Source organism: Scheffersomyces xylosifermentans, assembly GCF_036884685.1.
Source record: "Scheffersomyces xylosifermentans strain CBS 12540 chromosome Unknown RJT20scaffold_1, whole genome shotgun sequence".
Lineage (NCBI taxonomy): Eukaryota > Fungi > Ascomycota > Pichiomycetes > Serinales > Debaryomycetaceae > Scheffersomyces > Scheffersomyces xylosifermentans.
This window is the reverse complement of record NW_027042939.1, coordinates 2293109-2314069: the sequence shown is the minus strand read 5'-3', so window position 1 is coordinate 2314069 and position 20961 is coordinate 2293109. Positions and strand designations below refer to the sequence as shown.

General features: G+C 40.9%; 8 protein-coding genes across 8 annotated transcripts; 3 read left to right on the top strand and 5 right to left on the bottom strand. All coding sequences in view use genetic code 12, as the record gives it.

Moving 5' to 3' along the window:
* Positions 1 to 241: 241 nt before the first annotated feature.
* SEC23 (GTPase-activating protein) lies at positions 242 to 2491 on the bottom strand (the record flags this gene model as incomplete). Its single annotated transcript, XM_064918146.1, has 1 exon — positions 242 to 2491. One exon carries the CDS (start codon positions 2489 to 2491, stop codon positions 242 to 244), a length of 2250 nt encoding a protein of 749 aa, XP_064777411.1.
* A 1481-nt stretch (positions 2492 to 3972) lies between these two features.
* Positions 3973 to 6244, top strand: RJT20DRAFT_15435 (beta-mannosyltransferase). Its single transcript, XM_064919097.1, has one exon. It carries the CDS (start codon positions 4130 to 4132, stop codon positions 5963 to 5965), a length of 1836 nt encoding a protein of 611 aa, XP_064777410.1. The 5' UTR covers positions 3973 to 4129; the 3' UTR covers positions 5966 to 6244.
* A 279-nt stretch (positions 6245 to 6523) lies between these two features.
* On the bottom strand, positions 6524 to 8416 carry PHO4 (phosphate-sensing transcription factor; the record flags this gene model as incomplete). Its single annotated transcript, XM_064921313.1, has 2 exons — positions 6524 to 6914; positions 7014 to 8416. The coding sequence occupies 2 exons, from the start codon at positions 8414 to 8416 to the stop codon at positions 6524 to 6526; spliced, it is 1794 nt and encodes a 597-aa protein (XP_064777409.1).
* Positions 8417 to 10569: 2153 nt separating this feature from the next.
* Positions 10570 to 13026, bottom strand: YME1 (i-AAA protease). The gene has a single exon (XM_064916287.1). The coding sequence runs from the start codon at positions 12953 to 12955 to the stop codon at positions 10889 to 10891; it is 2067 nt and encodes a 688-aa protein (XP_064777408.1). The 5' UTR covers positions 12956 to 13026; the 3' UTR covers positions 10570 to 10888.
* Positions 13027 to 14089: 1063 nt separating this feature from the next.
* BRN1 (condensin subunit) lies at positions 14090 to 16618 on the top strand (the record flags this gene model as incomplete). The annotated part of the gene is made up of 2 exons (XM_064918686.1): positions 14090 to 14313; positions 14482 to 16618. 2 exons carry the CDS (start codon positions 14090 to 14092, stop codon positions 16616 to 16618), a joined length of 2361 nt encoding a protein of 786 aa, XP_064777407.1.
* A 186-nt stretch (positions 16619 to 16804) lies between these two features.
* Positions 16805 to 17916, bottom strand: RJT20DRAFT_15421 (uncharacterized protein). Its single transcript, XM_064919092.1, has one exon. The coding sequence runs from the start codon at positions 17884 to 17886 to the stop codon at positions 16876 to 16878; it is 1011 nt and encodes a 336-aa protein (XP_064777406.1). The 5' UTR covers positions 17887 to 17916; the 3' UTR covers positions 16805 to 16875.
* Positions 17917 to 18351: 435 nt separating this feature from the next.
* RJT20DRAFT_113456 (1-(5-phosphoribosyl)-5- ((5-phosphoribosylamino)methylideneamino)imidazole-4-carboxamide isomerase) lies at positions 18352 to 19380 on the top strand. The gene has a single exon (XM_064915790.1). It carries the CDS (start codon positions 18456 to 18458, stop codon positions 19275 to 19277), a length of 822 nt encoding a protein of 273 aa, XP_064777405.1. The 5' UTR covers positions 18352 to 18455; the 3' UTR covers positions 19278 to 19380.
* RJT20DRAFT_124579 (DNA-directed RNA polymerase II core subunit) lies at positions 19381 to 20571 on the bottom strand. Its single transcript, XM_064916286.1, has one exon. It carries the CDS (start codon positions 20467 to 20469, stop codon positions 19528 to 19530), a length of 942 nt encoding a protein of 313 aa, XP_064777404.1. The 5' UTR covers positions 20470 to 20571; the 3' UTR covers positions 19381 to 19527.
* Between the last annotated feature and the right edge of the window lie 390 nt (positions 20572 to 20961).

Genomic DNA, 20961 nt, shown 5'->3' with positions numbered 1-20961 from the left:
ACAATCGCTAGCAGAAAGCAACACATCAGTACCAGTATTGATGGACAATCTTTTGCTATCACTGTAACTCTTCGATGAAAGACATGTTCCTTTGCTCTCTAGAGGACTGAGTTTCATGATTGCATGAGATAGATAGATCTTCAGTAATGGCACTTTACGTTGATGGATGCAAATGAAGTAATGACATCTATTTATTTTGTTGCAGATTATTAAATCGCTATATAGTGTTAGCCGCTGTTCATCAGCTTGAACCAGACACAACTAATTTCTGTAAATGGCCCATAAATACCTGCAATGAAACATCATCTGTCAACACAATGGCACCATTACTGGTAATAAACTCGGAGCTGTTGTACGAAATAGACGGGTTCAATTTGGAATACAAGAATCTAGCTTGTGAGCCACCTTCTTCCGTGTCGATGAATCTTGGTAATGGGTAACGGTCAACCAATAATTCCGCAGCTTCTTGCTTGGGCTCCTCAAGTAATACCTTGAAGTTCTCATATTCTGGTTGGTTTTGGTAGCCAGCCTTTCTCCATTGTGCGACCGTCTTTCCGTGGAAGATCAAGATGTGGAAAAAGGTGTCTAATAACAAAATACGATCGTCCTTAATAGAAACAGAGTCTAACAACACTGGCTCAGGCTCGGAGTCAAGCGCGAAAGATGTCAACGTAGGTTGAATCATAATAAGAGAGTTGTTGGTATCTTCCGTCCACAAGACGTGTCTGTAGAAAGCAGTCTCATCAGGAGAGTTGTTGAACACCTGTAAGAATTGCGATCTACGCAAGTAGTAGATAAACTGCGGGTACAACTGGAACTGTGGACCCAATCTGAAAGATTCTTCTTGGTCCTTTCTGTAGTCAGCAAACTTCTGGCATAAGCGGATCAACATACGGTCAAGCCATCTAACAACATCGGCATTGTCATCCTGTTCAGACTTGAAAAGGGTAACTCTTGCCATAAGGACAGCGGCTGCTTCCTGATCAAATGAATTAGTCAACGTCTGTTCGTCAGAAGTCAAGAAGTTAGAAACAGTGGTGACTCTAATTCTGTAAGTACCAGAAGAGTGCTGGTAATGAGTGATAAATTGAGTATAACTCTGGGCGTTCTGAGGCAATTGCTGGGTGTTTACAACATCGAAGAAGACAGAGTAACTATGTTGTGGTGAAATGGAACACAACTTATATTGGGATGTACCACCAATTCCAAGCTCATTTTCTGAGACATTAGCGGACTTTACGCTCAAGGAAGACGCATGACCCATGAGACCGCTGATCTTCAATTCCTTGGAAGTTTTGATGTCAAATGTACCATTGAATCCCATAAGAAGGTATCCATCAGCATCTTTGTGGAACAAACGGAGGAAGGATTGCTTGAAAATCGAAGTGGTGAAGGCGTCTGATAACAAGAGTGTACCACCGGTGAGGTTACAAAGGTTTTTCATCTCCAACATACCGATCTGGTCATAGCAACCAGCAAAAATATCTACAGTATGGGAGTTCTTAACAACCTTATGAGCAATAGAGTCGTAGAATTTCACTGCTTTTTTGAAATGCTTGGCGTTATCCTTATCGATATCAGAGTGTGATCTAATTGGCTCCTTCAATTGAGGTCCTACAATCAAACCCGGGTTAAGAGTACCGGGACCAGCAGAAAAGAGCATGATACGGGCACCAAAGCCTGGGAAAGTCAGACCCAAGAGGTTGGCAGCTACATTAAGAGCTGAACCAGTCGATCTTAATGGTCTATCTCCATTGGCGACAGCCCAAGGATCCTTGGAGAGGTTCTCCAAAATGGAGGTGAGTTGGAACTCGACGTCTTCGACTGGTAAAAAGAAGCGGGTTAACGAGTTGGCAAATTGAGGCAACTGGCCCTGTGGGGTCGAAGTTGGTCTGTTCAACATATCGGAAATTTGCTTTTCAGTGTATTCCTTATCACCTCTGAAGATATAGGACTTGGAAATTTTCTCGGAGCCCAAATCGTGAACTTGGACCATGGTGCCGTAAGTAATAAGGCCAATGAGAGCATTAGGAGGTAACAAACTCAATGAAATGATGAGTGTTTCCTTCAAGGCAGCTAAGTTGTCTTCATCCTGGCACAAATCGATCAAGAAAAAGAAGATAGGAGGACTTTGAACAGGTCTTGCGGTAATGTATTCAATGGTCGAACTGGATGGCTGAAGCTCCAAAGGCAAGTTTTCTGGGGTTACACCTTGGTAATGAGCAGGCAACTGGTTACGGAAGGCACACAAGGGACATCTCCAGAAGCCCGTAGGGTCGATGGTACAGTATGGGTTCAAGATACTCTTACAGTTCAGATTCGAGCAAAAAATTGGGTCATAAGCGGCGATAGGCAAGTCTTCTCTTTGTTTAAGAGGTGTATAGATCACACCAGTAGGAACAACCACTTTGGTAGCTTCTGCTTTGGTCGAAGGAAGTGCATTCCATGCGAAACGGATACCGTTGACGTCCTCAGCTTCTTCGAAATCCATCTTTAGTCGAAGATTGTCAATTTTCTGGGAAGATCCTCAATGAATGGGGTAATAAACACTAATTGAAGAATTCAACCGACGAAACGAAATGGTTGAAAAATGGAGTGTTGACGTTTCCAGTGAGATTCTGAGAAAGGACAACTCATGAGTTGTAGACTTGATGTGAGGCACGTGCTTGAGCACGGGAATTTTTTGTTTGATGGATTTATCGAGATCTGGAAACTTCACAGGTGAAAGACTATAATCTACATTATAATTAGATCTTTTGAAGGATTTTTTTGTTTTTAATAGTTATCCATTATTGTCCCTGTCAATCATCATATAATTTTTCTTTTACAGAAGAATACTGAAATGAAAGTCTTTTATGCTATGGCATCAAGCTATTGGAAAATATAATAAAGTTTAAATTCCTGATTCATAAATTTTCGGAAAAATGAATGAAAAAATATCGACTTCAAAGATTTCTTTGCTGGATGTTAGAATAAAAAGAAACCTTAAAGTTGCCAATTAATTGAACCATGACGATGAGGTTGATTTTGTTCGATGATGAATGAGGTGCGACATGATGTGGGTTGAATACCAAGAGACAATCACCTACTTTGCTTGGTGGATGTAAATTTCACCTCCTCAAATCTTAAACGGAGGTAAGTGTGTCAACAGGACCAACAGACTTGATTAGTCTCTCTCATTCGCCCGTTGCTTATCAAGTGGCTCTGAATCGCAGTTGCATTAGAGTGGAGATAGAATCTTAACTGTGTCCCAACGTGGGAGAGAGAAGGGAAAGAAACTTCTTATACCCGAAAAATTTGTTAACTTAAGGGGACTTCATTATTTTCTTTGAACTCTAAACTCATGTGGCGACTAATATGAATATCAAAATTGCAGACAATACTGGCAGACTTTGGTGATAATTAAATTAAACCATTGTTGCTGCTTAAAAGCTGGCACCATCTAACGACAATCCAACAACTCGGAGAATTGCCTAATACAGAGGCAGGAGATTAGCAGAGATCTCCACCATTTATTTGTTTATTCATAGTGTGGTTTGCTTCCTTTCATGGATTCAAAACAAAACAAGAACTCCAAGACAGAGAAGCCATTGGTCAGAGCATAAATATTGCACAGATACCGTCAGGAATGCCAATAACCTCAGTCATCTCAACTTTTGCAGCTTATCCAGTTCCCATTCTTTTCTTGAGGCTAGCCATGAGGTAGCCAGATGGCTCAAAATAATACAAGTGACCATGAACATTATTTTTTTGAGTTTTTCCTTCTTCGGACATAAGAAAATATTGAACTTTGATCGCCGGATGACGTCAAGCATACTCTGATTTTCTGCGGACTCAAATTTTGCAATCGTCCCTCAGCCATTTGGTACCAAAAGATCGTTTTATGCCTCATTTGTGGTATGATAGTTATAAATCATTCCAAGATTTATTACTTTCCCTGATGGATTCTAATGGCATCAGGCAATGAAAAACATGTTGAATTTATGGATGTTTCTCTATGTTCATGGAGTTATATATATTCTGATGCTTCTTCTTTACTTTAGATGAGATGTAAAAGCACACACACAACAAGACGTAATACTGACAATAATCTTTGTGAAGTTAACGCGGCTATCCCATAATCCCTACCATGACAATAGTTCATTTATCTAGAGCAAAACGATTGCTTCTCATCCTGTGCATACTCTTTGCATTTGTCTTTCCTATCCACTACTATGGAGAATTCTATATAGTTAGCCATATACAAAGTTACTATGAGGATCCCAGGGTTGAAAAATTAAGAATTTCCGATTTCTCGCCACATGAGCGTTCTGTTATCTTCCCTCGAGACTTCAGCATTGGTATAGGAGATAGCAACCTCACAGATTTATATAGAAACCACTTCAGTGAGACCATCAACGAAGGAAAGATAATTCACTACACAGGTAGCTCTTCACCCATGAGTAATAATAGCATGAACAGTACATTCAGAAAACACCTGATATCTGTTTTCGATTCAAATGCAGAAAAAGAAAATTGTAAAGTTTCGAGAATGGATACCGAAATCGAGATAGCTAAATCCAAAATATTGGATAATGATCTTGACCGCATCGCAAATCAACTTTTATTCCAACTTGACAACGATGATGCTTTCAAGGATTTGAGGGGCTTTTTCAAGGATAACATACAGAAGCAAATGAGTGCCAACAGATTACATTACTACTTGTACAAGTTCTTAGGTACTTCTGTCTGGTTGGAGCAACATGGAGTTCATTATATGGTATCTCGCATTCGGTATAGTGCTAAAGGTTCGAAGACAGGTGTGTCATTGAACCTAATATACGCACAGGTATTCAATGAAAAATGGGAAGAAATGAAGGATGTGGAGCTCGTCTACCCTAGCAGACATCCAGAAAGCAATGAAGTCGTATACAAGAGTGGCAAGTTTCCAGCTTTCCTCCCTGTACCATTTTACAGCGATTCCAATTTCCCATATAAATTTTATGGCCCAGAAGACCCTCGAATATTTCTCGTTAAGAATGAAATGGGTTTGGATGAGCCTTTGATGGTATTTAATGCTTACCATAGGAAGATCAACAATCAAGTTCTCGTCAAAGAGAATGCGATGAACATAACATTTAATTTCTATAGGCTGATGTTTTTTTGTTGGCCGTTCCGATATCAGCTTGGTAAAGGTGGCATGGATGACATCAGAAACCCAGAAACTGATAATATAATCTACAACAAGGTGGCAGAATTGAAGAGAGAAAATATACCAAGACAGAACAAGGAGAAAAACTGGGCACCTTTCATAGATATCCATGAACGTGATCCATATGATAAACATATCTATTTCATTTATAAGTGGGCTAAATTGGATATCTTGAAGTGTAAGTTGACCGACTTAGACAAAGATGGTCAATCTCAATGTGAATATGTATATCAGAGAAGCCCTGAACTAGAGTCAAGCACAAAAGTTGGTCCTTTGAGAGGAGGTACGGAAATGATTCAATTTGACCTTCATGGACACTCTGCATGGATAGGCTTTGCCCGTGCCCATATCGACGATTGCGGTTGTGGTCTGAGTATGTACCGACCTAACCTTGCAGTACTTATGAAGCATGGAGAAGAGTACAAGATAAGTTATCTCTCCTCATTTCTCACACTCGATATTCCACCGCAGGGGTGGTATTCTCCCAAAGACTTTTGCAGAGCCGGTGTACCTGATGTAATAATTCCAAATGGTATTTCATCCTGGGAGACACTGGGAGATCGAGACTTGATGACTTTGACTCTTTCCGTTTCTGACGATTCTCTTCATGTTCTACAATTAAGAAACGTCCTTCAAAAGATCATGGAACTTGCGAAGTCCGAGGAATCAGAGAAAGGATATGATGAAAATGTGGTCAAGTGTGCTATTAAGAAATCAATTGAGTTCTGCAAGTTATATGGCGAGGAAAAGCTAGCTGAAGGAGTCGACACTTGAAGTTGGGATTTATAGATTTGGAGTTTCAAAAACAAACAATACAATATAAGCCAGAATATAGCTGCCGTGTATGTGGAATAGATACAAAATCCAAGAAAAGCATCCAATGCTAATCGACAGTAAACTGTGCAGCATTCCGTGAAATGATGAAGTCAACATCACCTTTAATAATAATATTTAAGAAAGACAATGAATACGGTGCTTTATGTAAATGGCATGGAATTATGCTAGCAATACACGCTTGAAATTCTAATTTCAATATGTCTAATTATTAACTGCAGTTTCATTAAAATACATATATACAGAAACGTAGGGGTAATATAGAATTAAGTTATACATATAATGCATCATGGTATCAAGAAACATCAGCAGTTACATAACGGTGAGAACATCAGACTATTACTTTTAACTTATCGAACTTCTGACATTGCTTCAATACAACTAATTTATTCAACGAATTAAACCACTTCAAGAGAATTAGATAGATTTGACTCAGATGGAATAACTGTGTTTGTAGTCAAAAATTTTGTTAGCAGAAAAATCCAACATTCATATTCATCAGCGGCTAGACTTCTTGAGCTCATCAAGCTCCTTTAACAAGGTTCTAATGTATTTTGATGCTAATTCTACTGTCGTAGCCTTTGAGGGAATAGTTACCTCGTCGTGATATGTCTGAGGAATTAAACTGCCCAATTCATGAACTGCCATGTTCATTCTGTTTCTTCTACCTTGCTCCGCAAGCTTGTGGGATGCCTTTTTGGTAGCTGGTTTTTCTCCCTTTTTCGCTAAACTTCCATTTGACTTCTGGTTAAGTAGCCTTGGCGACGTCTCGGTGCTAGATGATGACGATTTAGGTAAAAGCTTGCCTGAATTGTTGAAACTTGACTTTCGGCTAGATCTTGATGATGATTTCCGAGATAAACCACCCGTAGATCCTCCAGCATTGCCACTGTAATTATTAGAATTCATTTCGACATCCTCATCGTCATCGTCGTCTTCCTCATCGTCTTCTTGCTGACTGTGCTCAGCCAAGCGGCCCATTGTGAACCCCATGAGAGGGGCGTTGCCATTATTGTTAGAGTTGCTATTGCTGATATCCACCTTCTTACCTTGTGGCGGCAACATTGGCGTGGTACTATTACTGTTGTCATTTGTGCTCGTTTCCATACTAGATTCAGGCAATTTCTCGAATGGCACCACGTTGGTTGCAACCGGTGAAGTTCTAAAGGTGCCACCGCCGTTGACAACGGCATTCCTACCCTTTATCTGTGGTGAGCTCTTATTAGCTGACATAATTGGGGTTCCATGAGGAGTTCTACGTTTGGTACCGTTATAAATAGTGTGAGCGTGTGAATGCTCTTCTACCGGTCCTGGACCGTACATAGAAGACAGAGAACGGCGTCTATCGCCCAACGAAGGTTGAGCATTCAATGCTGGCGAGGTGAGGGGCTCGAAAGACACCTGAACTGGCGGCTGCTGTGAGTATGCTGAGGAAGAAGATCCTACAGCTGTGGAAGAATTGGATGAACCTCCAGGGCCCTTGTTCAAGTTCACCTGAGTATCCAATGGCGTTACTGCTGGTGATACCAAAGGAGTGAAGACAGCATCTGGTCTAACGTGCTGTTGTGGTGCCTGCTGTCCTTGTTGTTGGGCGACCACGTATGTATCATTAAGCTTTGAGTTGTGTTTATGGTAGAAGTGCTGATTGTTATACGACTTCTCGTTCTGTCCTGGCAAAATTGGAGAGGCAAATACTTTAGGGTCGTTCTCGGAGCCTGATCCACCACTCGAGCCTCCATTCTTTTTAGGAATGGCTGCCAAGTTCTTGTTAGCTGCTAGTAAGTTTGGGGTTTGAGTTGGTGGCATGTGGGAAGGAGGAAAAGCAGAAGATTCATGGTTTGGGTCTGTGTCGAAATTGAGGTCCTCCGGTATTATGAAGTTGATGTTCTCAATACCAAATTCGTACAGTTGTGGCGGTGGTGGTATATCGTGTGGGTAGCTCGTAAGTCCACCACTGGTAGAAGATGTAGATGGTGTATGAGCTGTAGGATCAAGATTAGAATTGGGTGTGTTTCCGGTGGATTGGTTTGCTGAAGGGTGATGATGGTGGTGGTGGTGATGATGATGGTGCGTCTGGTTAGCAACTGCTGCTGCTTCATAGAGGTTTTGCTCTAATTGATGAAGAAACAACTGTTCTGTGTCAGTGAAGTTAGACGGTGTTCCAGCTTGAGCCAAGCCAGACTGGCCAATAGTGGCATAAGCATGTGACGACGGCGTATTGTGAGAGTTGGTACCTGTATTGGAGTTGTCATGATGTTGATGGATGTTCTGTTGCGGTTGTTGTTGTTGATGGTTCGCTGATTCGGAAAGGTCATGGTAATAGGGCGATTTTCCGGGTGTCGTTCCAGGGTTATTTGGAGAAAAGGTTGAGTTCCAGACGGACAGTTCCATTTTGTTAGTTACTTGACAACTTACCTGATGAAAAAGATGAAAAACTGGTATCAGTTGATGCTAGAGTGAATGATAGTTCTAGCTGATGTTTGGCGGAGTCTAGCTAACTGGTGGTGGATTTATATTAGCCAGCTTTGATTGTTAAACTTGTAGCAAAATTAGGTGAAGTCAACAAGAATTTTGGTAGGTGATTTTATGGAACACCGTAAGAATGAATTAGTAGCAATTTGAATGCACCTGTAAATTCAGACCGATGAAGTTGAACGAGACTGTTGCGTAAACGTCGTAATATTAGTGAATAGTTGACCGTTTCGCCTCTTGTAGGAACTGTGAACCGGTAAAGGGCAATACGAGTATTCCAACGTGTAGTATTTAGCCGTTGGTTCTAGTGAAGTCTGGGTTACCGTTCGTAGTAATGATAAGACAACTTTTAGAGGATCTTCTTCCTAAGGATCACGATATTCACTGACTGCAGAGTGGAGTGGTTCGTGGCGTTTGCTTGAATCAAACGGTAGACGCCAGAGTTCACGGGTTCGTAGTAGTCAAGAATTTACACCGGATTCGGCCTAAATGATTAGTGCCTAGATAAGAAGCGATAGCAAGGGGACGACAAATGCCTAAGGACGGGTGCAAGTACCAGAAGGCAGAACAATTATCAGATCACGTCTAATTAACGAAGTATGAAACTAGTTTCTAACTTTCAACGAATGTCAATAGCGGATAATGAAGAATACTAATAAATATATATTTTAATTACCACTAAGCGCTAGTGACACCAGAAATCCAGAAATACCTGAGACTGTATTTCCACCACTGCACCAGTGAGGGCTAACAAAAAATTTAGTGAGTGAGGGTATTGTCGTAGGACAAAGGGCTACGCCAACAACGGCTCAAGCAGACGATTTGGGAAAGTTGAGGGTAATTTCACCCCGGCAGAATTCAGACGTCACCAGAAAAAAACGTCTGATAGACGGCAATTATTCAAATGCCATGCGCCAGAGGGCAATTCATCGGGGTGAAAAGTGTTAAGTCATAGGTAACTAGCGTAGTGTTTGGTGGTAGGTGAACATTGATAGCGACAAGACCCATTAGGGGAAATTATACATGGGGGCTTCCGGAGAAGATGCAGGGGCCACGTGGGGCAGCAGCGCGAGAGGAGACAAATGAGAACGAAGAACAATATTAAGGAAGAATAAGAAAAAAGATTGGGTAGAACGGTAGAGACACGCTGCGGGACAAGAATTTAGCGGTGACAGGTCGAATGTTCGAAATTTTCAGTATTCGTACTTAGCGAGATCCATAGCAGTGCGGTAGCAGTGTTGGTGATAGTGGTAACGGCAAAAAAAAAAGAAGCCGTTGAGCAGGTGCAAGGTGCAAAACGTCCTGTCATACTACGGCAACCAGTAGTAAACTATAATTATGTCATTGCAAGCATTTGAGTGGGTAAGAATACGAGTTCAAAAATAGAAACGGTCACCATAATGTCAATACTTTACAATAATTATGTAGTTGCAAACTGTGTAAACAACGTCATAATTCACTAACTCCATCATATTGCATTCTGGCAATTTTGTTAGAAACCTCTAGTTCCTTGCATTGTGCTCGCTATATTTTCCTCGGTTTAACCTTTCTCGCTCGCTAGACATTACCTCGCACCGTAAATAAACTGCGGTAAGGATGGGTCGTCCTATCACAGCTACAACTTCTGCTTCATGTCAAAAAAATCCAGTTATAAACAGAAAGCCGATCTACCAGCGTCCAAGATCCACCACCCCCACCCCCACTCAGTATTTGTGCTTTGTTCTTAGCATTTTTTTCTCCTATTCATGGCAAGAACAATACACCATACGGCTAACATGCCGCACACCATGTCTTGGTAAATACCACGGCCCATTCAGTTTATGCTCGTCCGATTGTAGTAAAAAGCAACTTTTAGACTTTGAGCACGTGAGTAGTTGACATCTACGGCACGACAGTTCTCCAGAACAGGTAAGTCGTCCACTTAAAAACTCAGATTGTAATAGTAGAGCTTTAAACAATTCGGTATACAACGTTCCTGCAGTCGTCCCCCTCAACACCTCAGATCTTTTGTACTAATTCTAAGCGCATATAGAGATCAAAGTTTCTTATCGTAACCATAGTTATCATATTACATATATTACATGGGGAGACGCAAGTTGTACATTCTACCTTCGTCAGAGGTGAACTATTTCTATCATTTACAACCTCAAAACTTTTTATGTTAAACTATTATTATTTTATTAGCGCTATATATAAATGATACCCCGCCCCGTCAGTCCTTCTTATCCGTCGTATGGACCCTCCGATTATTTACAAAATTCACGTCAGAGCTATCGATAGGGCTTTGACAAGAAAGACCGATCTCTGTGGGTATCGTGTACAGCAGCGGGCCTCGAATCTCTATTTTTTTTTCCGTTTATGCTCTTAGTAACATCTATTGGCGACTGGTGGTTAAGCCTCGGCGGGTATAGGGTCGTTGATAATGTCTTTTCTTTCAGTGCTACTGGAAGGAGACTTTATAACGGTGTTGCTCACATTCTTCTCTTTATTAATGGTCTCTCCTCTGACAATCTTCTCCATTTCTTCTCTGGTTAAAGTCTCATATTCAAGTAAACCCTCTGCCAATCTCTTTAACTCAACCTTCTTCTCGCGCAATAAGTTTCTGGTTCTGTCTTCACTGGAAATCAAGAAATCACGGACTTCATTGTCGGCCATGTTTCTGATCTGTGGTGACCAAGATTCCCAGTTGTCACTCAACTTAACGGGTCCAATAACATCACTCATACCGTAAGAAGTTACCATGGCTCTGGCAACGTTGGTAGCGTTGGCCAAATCACTGGAACAACCGCTCGTAACATTTTCTTTGCCATTAAGCATTTCTTCAGCGATCTTTCCTCCCATGCAAACGTCCAAACGAGCAAAGCACTCCTTCTTACTCATATCCACCTTGTCCATCTCTGGTAACTGGAAAGTGATACCGAGAGCACGTCCTCTTGGCAAAATGGTGGCCTTGTATAATGGAGTGGCGCCCTTAGAGAACATTGCCATAATAGCATGGCCGGCTTCGTGGTAGGCGGTGTTATATCTCGATTCTTCAGTAATAACCATCTTCTTCTTGGCTGCACCCATCAAGATCTTATCTTTTGCCCATTCAAAGTGACTCATATCAACTGCTGGGGCAGAAAGTTGCGATGCATGCACGGCAGCTTGGTTAACCAAGTTCATAAGCTCTGCACCAGATAATCCTGGGGTACCACGTGCAATAATGGAGGGATCGACGTCTTCGGCAGTTTCAACATTGAGCATATGGTGCTTTAAGATATCGATTCTTCCTCTAACGTCAGGTAAATCAACGACAACTTCCTTGTCAAAACGGCCCGGTCTTGTTAATGCCTTATCAAGAGATTCTGGGAAGTTAGTAGCACCAATGATGATGATACCCTGGGTCTGTGAGAAACCATCCAACTCTACCAAAAGCTGGTTAAGTGTCTGTTTAGCATATGCTTGATCCTTAGGGTTTCTCTTTCCTCCAATAGCGTCTAACTCATCGATAAAGATAATAGCAGGTGATTTTTCTCTGGCCTGGGTGAATAACTCTCTTATTCTCTTGGCACCTACACCGACGTATAACTCATCAAATTCAGAACCAGACATAAAGAAGAACGGCACGCCAGCTTCACCAGCGGTAGCACGAGCCAAAAGGGTCTTACCAGTACCTGGTGGACCGGTCAAAAGTACACCTTTAGGCAATTTACCACCTAAGCCAGTAAACTTAGAAGGGTCTTTAAGGAAATCGACGATTTCTTCCAATTCAGCACGAGCTTCGTCACAACCTTGTACATCGGAGAATCTGACAGTACTCTGGGAAACGTCGACAGACTTGTCAGTTACTTCGGTGTTCTTGAAAATGGTACCGTTTTCCACCAAGTAGTTGAAGGCGTTGGTAGCACCGTATGTCAACAAAGCGACAGGGATCAACCACTTCAACCACTTAGATAAGATTGTCAAAAGAGATTCGCTGACAATCACATGGACAGGTTCGTATCTCGAACCAAATCCATGGGGTAATCCAGCGGCACTTGTTTGGCCGGCGATGGACTGTTGTTGAGACAAGGTTCTGGCGACTTGTTCTGCTTTTCCTTTTTTGCCAATTTTATTCAAAGCTTCGATATAGAGGCTGGTACATTCCGGGCTCGAAGCAATCCCTGGGGTTTCATATCTCTGTACCACGATCTGAGGGTAGCTATTTGCAAGAAGCAGCTTGTAGAACTCCGCTTGGGCTGTTGTGTTATTCAAATCGCTATTCGCAATCTGTTCCTGTGATTGAAGTAGACTAACTGTAGTCGAAGACACGTTTCTAGTAGAGCCTCCCATTCTGGATAAAGAGACGACTCTTCTACCCGTACTCAACGAACGAAGAGTCATAGGCACAACTAGACGCTGAAGAACAGTGGCGTTGCTAAGAGCCAAGCGTCTCAGAACAACACCCAAAGCCACCAGTTTCAGTAGAACGTTCATTCTTCTTGTGCTGGATGTGTTTAGGATACAATCTGATGTCTATACAACAAGAAAGACTCAAACCCTGATTCTACTTGTCTACTTATAGAAGACTACAAAGTGACCTCTTCATGGAAGGAAGTCGAAGGCTGATGGAGCGAATTGCTTTTCGTGACTGGCGCGGGATTCCACGTGACGTTTCACGTGAGTGCGGGATCTGATTGGCTCGAATGGGGAGTAGTGACTACGGAGAGTATGAAATATAGTGATACTTTATTGTGTGGAAACATCGAAAGAATTCGATTAAATATGAGAATTGATGAGATGTCGTTGGTGATAGAGAATTTTCAATCAGAAGAAGAAAAGTTGTATGTAATACCGGGAAATATGGGCTTTGGTAGATCCGTAGAAGGTTGAAAATTGTGGGGGATGCGGATGCGGAAAAGATCAAAAACTGCGGGAACCAAAAAGAAATGGAGTACACAAGAAAGGATGAGTTTTGAAAGGTATGAATTCAGAACATGTTAAAAATGGATAATGCCATATCTAGATTAGACGGTTCCTTTGTTGAATATTGAAATTTGTTTACTGTTCATATTGTCATGAATATAAAATATAAAATTTTAATTCAATTTTATTGGAAAATGGCTCGGTAAATTCAATATATATTGCTCAATACTTAAGTGACAATTCTTTTAGGTGCAAAAGTTTTTGTTAAATTTCTCAAGAAATATTCAATTTATCACAAAGGCTTCCACATTCTGGACCAGTTTTGAACTTTTAATGAACTAATTTCGTGTAGGCCTAATCCTAATATCAACACTAGTAGAAAAACCCACCTATATTACTAAAAAATATAAATAAATACATATATACAAATATATCACCTGAACTTCAACTACACGCCTCTGTGATATCAGATATCCAGAAGAATTTGCCTGCCTCCTATCTATCTCACAAAATCATCCCCTCCACTCCTGCGCTACCATAACACATAACAAGCAAGAATCGCATTAAACACAGTCGTGCACTCACCGATCTCTCTAAATGTAAACATACAAACAAAGGTAGTTTTAACATACTTAAGAAGACGTCTTCTGGCGTCTAAAGCAAAGCACACTGTTTGCCACCTCTAAACAACCCGATATCGGCAAAATGAGTCAGATATTACCCAAGAAACGAAATCTCAGTTCCAACTACGCGAATCGCGCTCCAGTCAATGGAGAGAGACGTATATCTGGCCACAGTCACACGCATAATCATAGTAATAGAGATAGAGATAGGGCGTTGAGCGTTAGAGGAAACTACAATAATAACAATACTCATGGCAACAGCAACAATAACAATAATTCCATTGCAACCAGTAGCTCCACAATAATGTCGTCTAATAATGGTTTGGCCGGTAACATTCCCAACAGCCCTTATACCAACAGCACGAGCTCCAATTTCATAGCCGCCAACAGCACGAATTCCACAAGCAACCACCCAGCACCATCCAATAGGGTCCTTTCCCACAGAATACTTTCAAACAATCATCGCCATGTTAGTCGATCGTTAAACGCCGATGATTCCTTTGACGATAATGCAATTCATTTCAATGAAAACAAACATACAATCCTCACCAACTTCGAAGAATGGATCAAACTCTCAACTGATAATAAAATTACATCCAAGAACTCTTGGCAATTTGCCTTAATTGATTACTTTCATGATTTGAACGTTATTAAAGATGGCGACAATATCAATTTTCAGAGGGCGTCCGCCACATTGGATGGATGTGTCAAAATATACCTGAGTAGAGTTGAGCTGGCGGCTACTGAAACGGGAAAACTCTTGAGCGGTTTGGCGAAAAAGAAAGAGGCAGATATGATAGAGGAAAATGAAGAAGAAAACGCAGAAAAGAATGGAGAAGACGATAAAAGCGACGATGAAGATTCAGATGAGGACGGCAAGAAGAAGAGAAAAATTAACAGAATAGTAGAGTCCACCTTGGTGGATTTTGAGACCTTAAGAATTAAGAAACTTGAGCAAGAGCTTGCCATCGATCCCTTATTTAAAAAAGCCTTGGCAGAATTTGATGAAGGAGGAGCGAAAAGTTTGTTGTTGAATACATTGAATATTGATGGATCTGGTAGAGTGGTTTTTGACGCCACAACGAAGCCAGCAAACCAAAAGGATGATGAAACTGAAGAAATAGACGACGATGATGAAGAGAACCCATTCAGGGAAGGGGGTAAGAAATCAAAGAATGATGGAGTTGAAACAGATAATAAAGAAGTAGATATATCTAAACTTTCACGATTCCTCTTCCGGAATGATGAAGACTTTCTCGAGACTGCTACCATATGTCCTTCTCTTTCTGAATTTCACTCCGCTATTGAGGACATTACGAAAGCCAAACTGATTCTTAATGATTTCAACTCTAAGATAGCTACAGCAGCCGATGTTCCGATTGAGATAAACAGCGTAGAACCCGAAATTGATGATGATAATAATGGCGACTTTGGTTATGGATTTGCCGATAATGACGACTATAACGACTTCAACGCAGAAAACGAAAATCTAGATGACGACGATAATAATAATTCTCACAACTCAACCAATGTCAATAACTCTAATGATCCCCTCCATAACTTGAATCAAAGTATCATGCAACGTCTATTTGATGATGAAGAGTACGTGCAACTGGCTACTAGTATTCAAGTGCTTGATAGAGATCTTATGGCGTATTTCGATGAGCGCATGAAGGTTAATTGGAGAGGTCCAGAGCATTGGAAGGTAGCAGCTTTGAAAAGGTCTAAGAATATTGGCGACGGAGAAGGTAATGACCAAGAATCAGGCACACCAGGACCCTTAGAGGCCAAAAAGAAACAGAAGCAAGCCCAAGTCATTGTGGATTTCTTTACTGACGAAGATAATGAAGATTTAATATTCGAAGGACCAAAAAATGCATCTGCAATTAACAAAAAGCATGATTCCAGCGGCGGCACTTCAGCAAATATAAAAAACAGACTTCCAGACGATATAAGGTATAATTCCGCAAGATTAACTAATTTATTCACCAAACCTCAAGTGTCGATTCTATACTTCCCTAAAATGAAAAAATCGGACGCAAAGCAAGATCCACCACAGTTTACTGACGAAAAGTTCTTTGCAGAGCAGTACCAGAAGCAAGAAGATGATGCAAGCCGCTTTGCAACCTCTTTCCACCAAGCAGAGTATGATGATTTTAATGCTGATTTTGGTGGGGACGACGACTTTGGAGCAATAGACTTCAACGACGCTCTTGCAGGTGAGCCCGGAGAATTGAACACCGACGATAAAGACGCTGTGATAAGTGGATCTCAGGTAATGGGAAGAAGAAGACCAGACTATGTCAACTTTTCGCGTGTTGCTAAGCGTGTGGATGTAAAATTACTAAAGGACAACCTCTGGCTGAGTATCAAGAAAGAGCAAGAAACGAACACGGATATTGAAAGCGGCCAAAATAATGAGTCCGAGAAGAAACCAGTCAAAACATTCGGAAACTTGGTTGCATCTGTATCTAACATGTATGGTGCTGAGCAAAGAAAAGACCTCTCGACAAGTTTTTGCTTTATCTGTATTCTTCACTTGGCCAATGAGCATGGCTTATCCATCTCTGCCAATGAAAATCATGATGACTTAGAGATTGTAGGTTTCTAAGACGGCATCACTGTGGCCGGCGGGACTTATGTGAAGAGGGACCACGATAGTTTAAATATAGACTTCATAGAATAGTGTCTAGACTGGCATAGAATGCACGAATAGAATCGGCAAACAGATAGAAAGGCAAAAGTTTATAAACGCGTAATTTGGAATGAGATTTTCAACCAACTAGAGTTAGTAAATCTACATAATTAACTTATGAAGTGATAGTCTATTAATTCTATGATACAGATTATATATGCAATTCGTCTTCCTCAACGTCTACCTTTCCCTTTCTTCTTGTTTCTATAGCCTTGGTTACTGATCCTATCGATTTCTCCCTGAGATATAATCAAACCATTCCTGGTGGATCTACCAATTCCGTTGATCTTTAACCCCCTATCTCTTACTCTCTTCTCTATTTTCTTTCCAGTTCCCAAACGATCACTGGCGAGAGTAGATCCTTTACCGGCGTTCAAGTTTCTAAGCTCTCCTTTTTTGACTTTCGAGAGGACAATACCAGCATTTTTGGCGTCCTCTTCGTACTTAGCAATTTTCTGCTCTCGACTACGGATCATCCCTTTTCTCATAGACATTGGCATTTTCTCCAATTTCTTTGGAAGGCCACCCGTGGCAGAGTTTGTAGAGGCGATATTTCTTATTCTAGAATCCAAGGCTCTCTTCCTGGCTTTCCCAGTTGGATCCTCAAAATCAAGGGTTTGTAATGTTAGTTCAGCTCCTGAATACTCCAAGGTGTTGGCCAAAATATGTGATTCCTGCAATAACCGTTGCAACTTTAAGTCATTCTCCAAGTTGTCACCTTCTTCCTTTACTACTTGGCCATTACGCTTTTTATTGGTTCTCTCGAGTTCTTTTTCTCTTTCTGCGATTTCTACCAACGTAGCAGCCCTTCCTGACCTAAGTAGCTTCCTATCAGCCTTAGAGATGGGAGTGGGCACTTTAGAAGTGTATGTGTCGTTCAACTTGACTACTTTTGGTTTCACAACTTCTTCCTCCACTTCGTCATCAGAGTCAAATTCCATGCTGTCACTATCGCTAGAGTTACCTGACTCGCCACTTTCAGAATCGAAACCACCAAAGTCGTCACTTTCTATTCTTTTATCGTCATCACCGCTATTATCACTATCGCTGTCTCCTTCATCACTAGAGCCATCTCTGGTGGATTTAGCCTTATCTTCAAAACCCATATCTTCTATGGACCCAAATTGAGCCTCAAAATTCCGCCTCTGTATTTCTAATGCTTTCAAGTAATCGTCGTCACTCATAATTCGAATACTGCTATTTTATCTACAAATATATCAGTTTTTTGCAAGCATTTCGATATTTAAAATCCATTGAAATATTTATTTTGTTAGGAGAAGACTAGATGCCTCACGTGACATATGAGACATAACTTTATGGGGAAGGAGACATTACATAGAAAGGAAGAGGTAGAAGCCAGTAATAGTGCCAGAGATAAACTTTATTATCTACTGAAGAGGGTGAAGAAGTACTTTATAGCCATGCCTACTAGTAAATAGTACCAACGTTTGAATTTCTAAAAGAATATCTGTACTTCATCATCACTTCTTCCTAACAATGCTAATGCCTGTTGAAGGACGACATTTATAGTACATCTTTTTAATCATCCATACACCCATGCCGCAATATTAGCTCAACATGACTCAAATTTTCGAGACTTTGATTTTTCTTTCGAGACCTTTGATTTTTCACTTTTGACTTTTCAATATGATTCATTTCTTCTGACTATGTTGGTGTATTAAGGGTATTGGTTTCTCAGCAATTCGAATCCTATAAGAAGTACAGTGGTATTTGAATAGTCTTTCATAGCAAAATGACTAAATTTCGTGGCTGCATAGACATTCACTCGGGTCAAGTAAAGCAAATCGTTGGTGGAACATTAAAGCAAGATGATATTGCAAAGGATGATAGCACCAAGGAAAACTTTGTTTCCACAAAGCCGTCCTCATATTACGCAGAACTATACAAGTCCAACAACGTGAAAGGCTGTCATGTCATAAAATTGGGTTCGAATCCAGCGAATGACGAAGCTGCAAAATTGGCATGCAAGACATGGCCAAATAGTTTACAAGTCGGTGGTGGAATTACCCTTGAGAATGCATTGACATGGGTGGACGAGTATAAGGCTTCTCATGTGATTCTCACCAGTTGGTTATTCAGTGATGAGAACGGAAAGAAGGTTTTTGATTGGACGAAATTAAAGCAAGTATCACAAACAGTGGGAAAATCGAGATTGATAGTTGATTTGAGCTGTAGAACAGTAATAGAAAGCGGCGAAACAAAATGGGTGGTAGCTATGAATAAGTGGCAAACACTTACAAGCAATAGCCTTTCCAAAGAATTCTTATCTGAAGTTGGCCAATACTGTGACGAGTTCTTAATACATGCTGCTGACGTGGAGGGCCTCTGTAAGGGCATTGATGAAGAATTGGTGACTAAACTCGGAGAATGGTGCCCAGCTGGGTTTGAAGGCAGAATAGTGTACGCCGGCGGTGCTAAGCTGAAGGAAGACTTGGACTTGGTTCAGCAATTAAGCGAAGGGAAAGTCGACTTAACGTATGGAAGTGCCTTGGACATCTTCGGAGGAAAGTTAGTCACCTTCGCCGAATTGGTCGAGTGGAACAATGTTAATTAGGATGACAAGTCAGTTATGATGTGATGTCGAAAGGATCTACAATAAAATGCTAATGTATATATGTAGTATAGACAGCTAATGATACAAAGGATTAATACTTATAAAGCAACTAGTAGACATGACAGAAGTGAATGTAGAGTACTTGGGAGTTAGGCTTGATGTTATTTCTATAGAGGTGAAAGGTCATCATGGTTGGTGTCATGAATATTTTGTTGATCTTTCACGATGAAAGCATTTTGATTCCACACTTTTAGTTCCAAGACGAGTTACCTCCAAATCCACCATCGCCTCCGTAGGGAGTTCTACCCATACCTGGACTGTCTCCTCCATCATCGAATTGGTTCCTACCGTAAGTAGTCAAGCCTCCAGCGTTAGCATTGCTAGCTTCTACGGTCTCTTTGTTCAATTCTATGGCAATATCAGCGAGCTTTCTTTGCAATGTCTCGACAGCCCTCAAAACGACCTCATTTGGAGGTAAGTTACCAACTGTCTCAACATCAATATAATAGTTGCTTGGCTTAGCCTTGTAGTCAAAAGGAGCATATGGATCTGGGACTTCTTCCCATTCACAGTTCTCAGAACGAGGCCATTCCTCTGCAGCATCATTCTCATACCAGTAAGATGTGTGGTTCAATTTATTCCATGGGTCATACTCAAAACCAACAGCAGCACATGGAGACCACTTTGCGTGCTCTTTTGCTATACCTTTCTTGGCTATACAAGTTAACCTCAATTCTTGGTGCTTTCTTAACTTACAGATTAATGGACCTCTACGGTTGGCGTCTCTTATGACAGGGTCACCTAAACGGGAACCGTTGTGAAATTTTGCCAAATCAGTAGCATATACGTTCATAGTGGAGTCTGTATCACATTTGGCGGTTAATTCCAAACGAACAGAGCATTTTGGACAATAGTTATCGCAAGTACAGTCTCTTGAGTAGGTCAAGTTCTCAATACCTTCACTGACTAATGGGATAAGACCCAAACGATGGGACAAAAACTCATCCGCTAACACTGAGGTATTGACATCGATTTCCACAAGATCTATGGCAAGTGTTGGAACTTCCGCCAACATGGTTCTTCTGATGGAGTTGGCAGTGGAGAGATCCACATCACGAAGAATGAAGTTAACATGATCACGTTCAGACTCACGAATAGTGACCGATGGACCGTCACTTTTATCTATTTCCATGGCAAAAAATTATATGAAGGGGGTAGGTGTGTCTATGTGAGTTTGTGAAGTGTGAAGTGGATCCAAAAGGCTTGTTTTTGATCGACTTGAAGAAGAAAAGTGTGTCAGTTATTGTTAGTTAACGAAGTCGATTATAAATTTTCAACGTAAACTGTAAAGTGCGTTGGTTGAGTTTGGGGAAAGTGCTGGTTCTATACGGAGGATTCAGTCACGTGATTATTGTGAAAGGCTCATAAGGAGGTGTTTTCAAAAGTTTTCAAAGAATGGGAAAGGTTCAGAGATGGAGAGGAGATATAGAACATAAGATAAGAATGAATTAACATGGAGAATTTTGGTTAATTTGGTAATTTGCTTTGGAGGTTCTTGGTGATATAAGGGTGTGCATATAGTACATACAAGGTGAAGTGAAGCAAATTCGTTAACTATAGACAGAAGGTAAGAAACATGATAAGAAAGTTTGGATGACATTTATAAAATATAGAGACTGCTCGA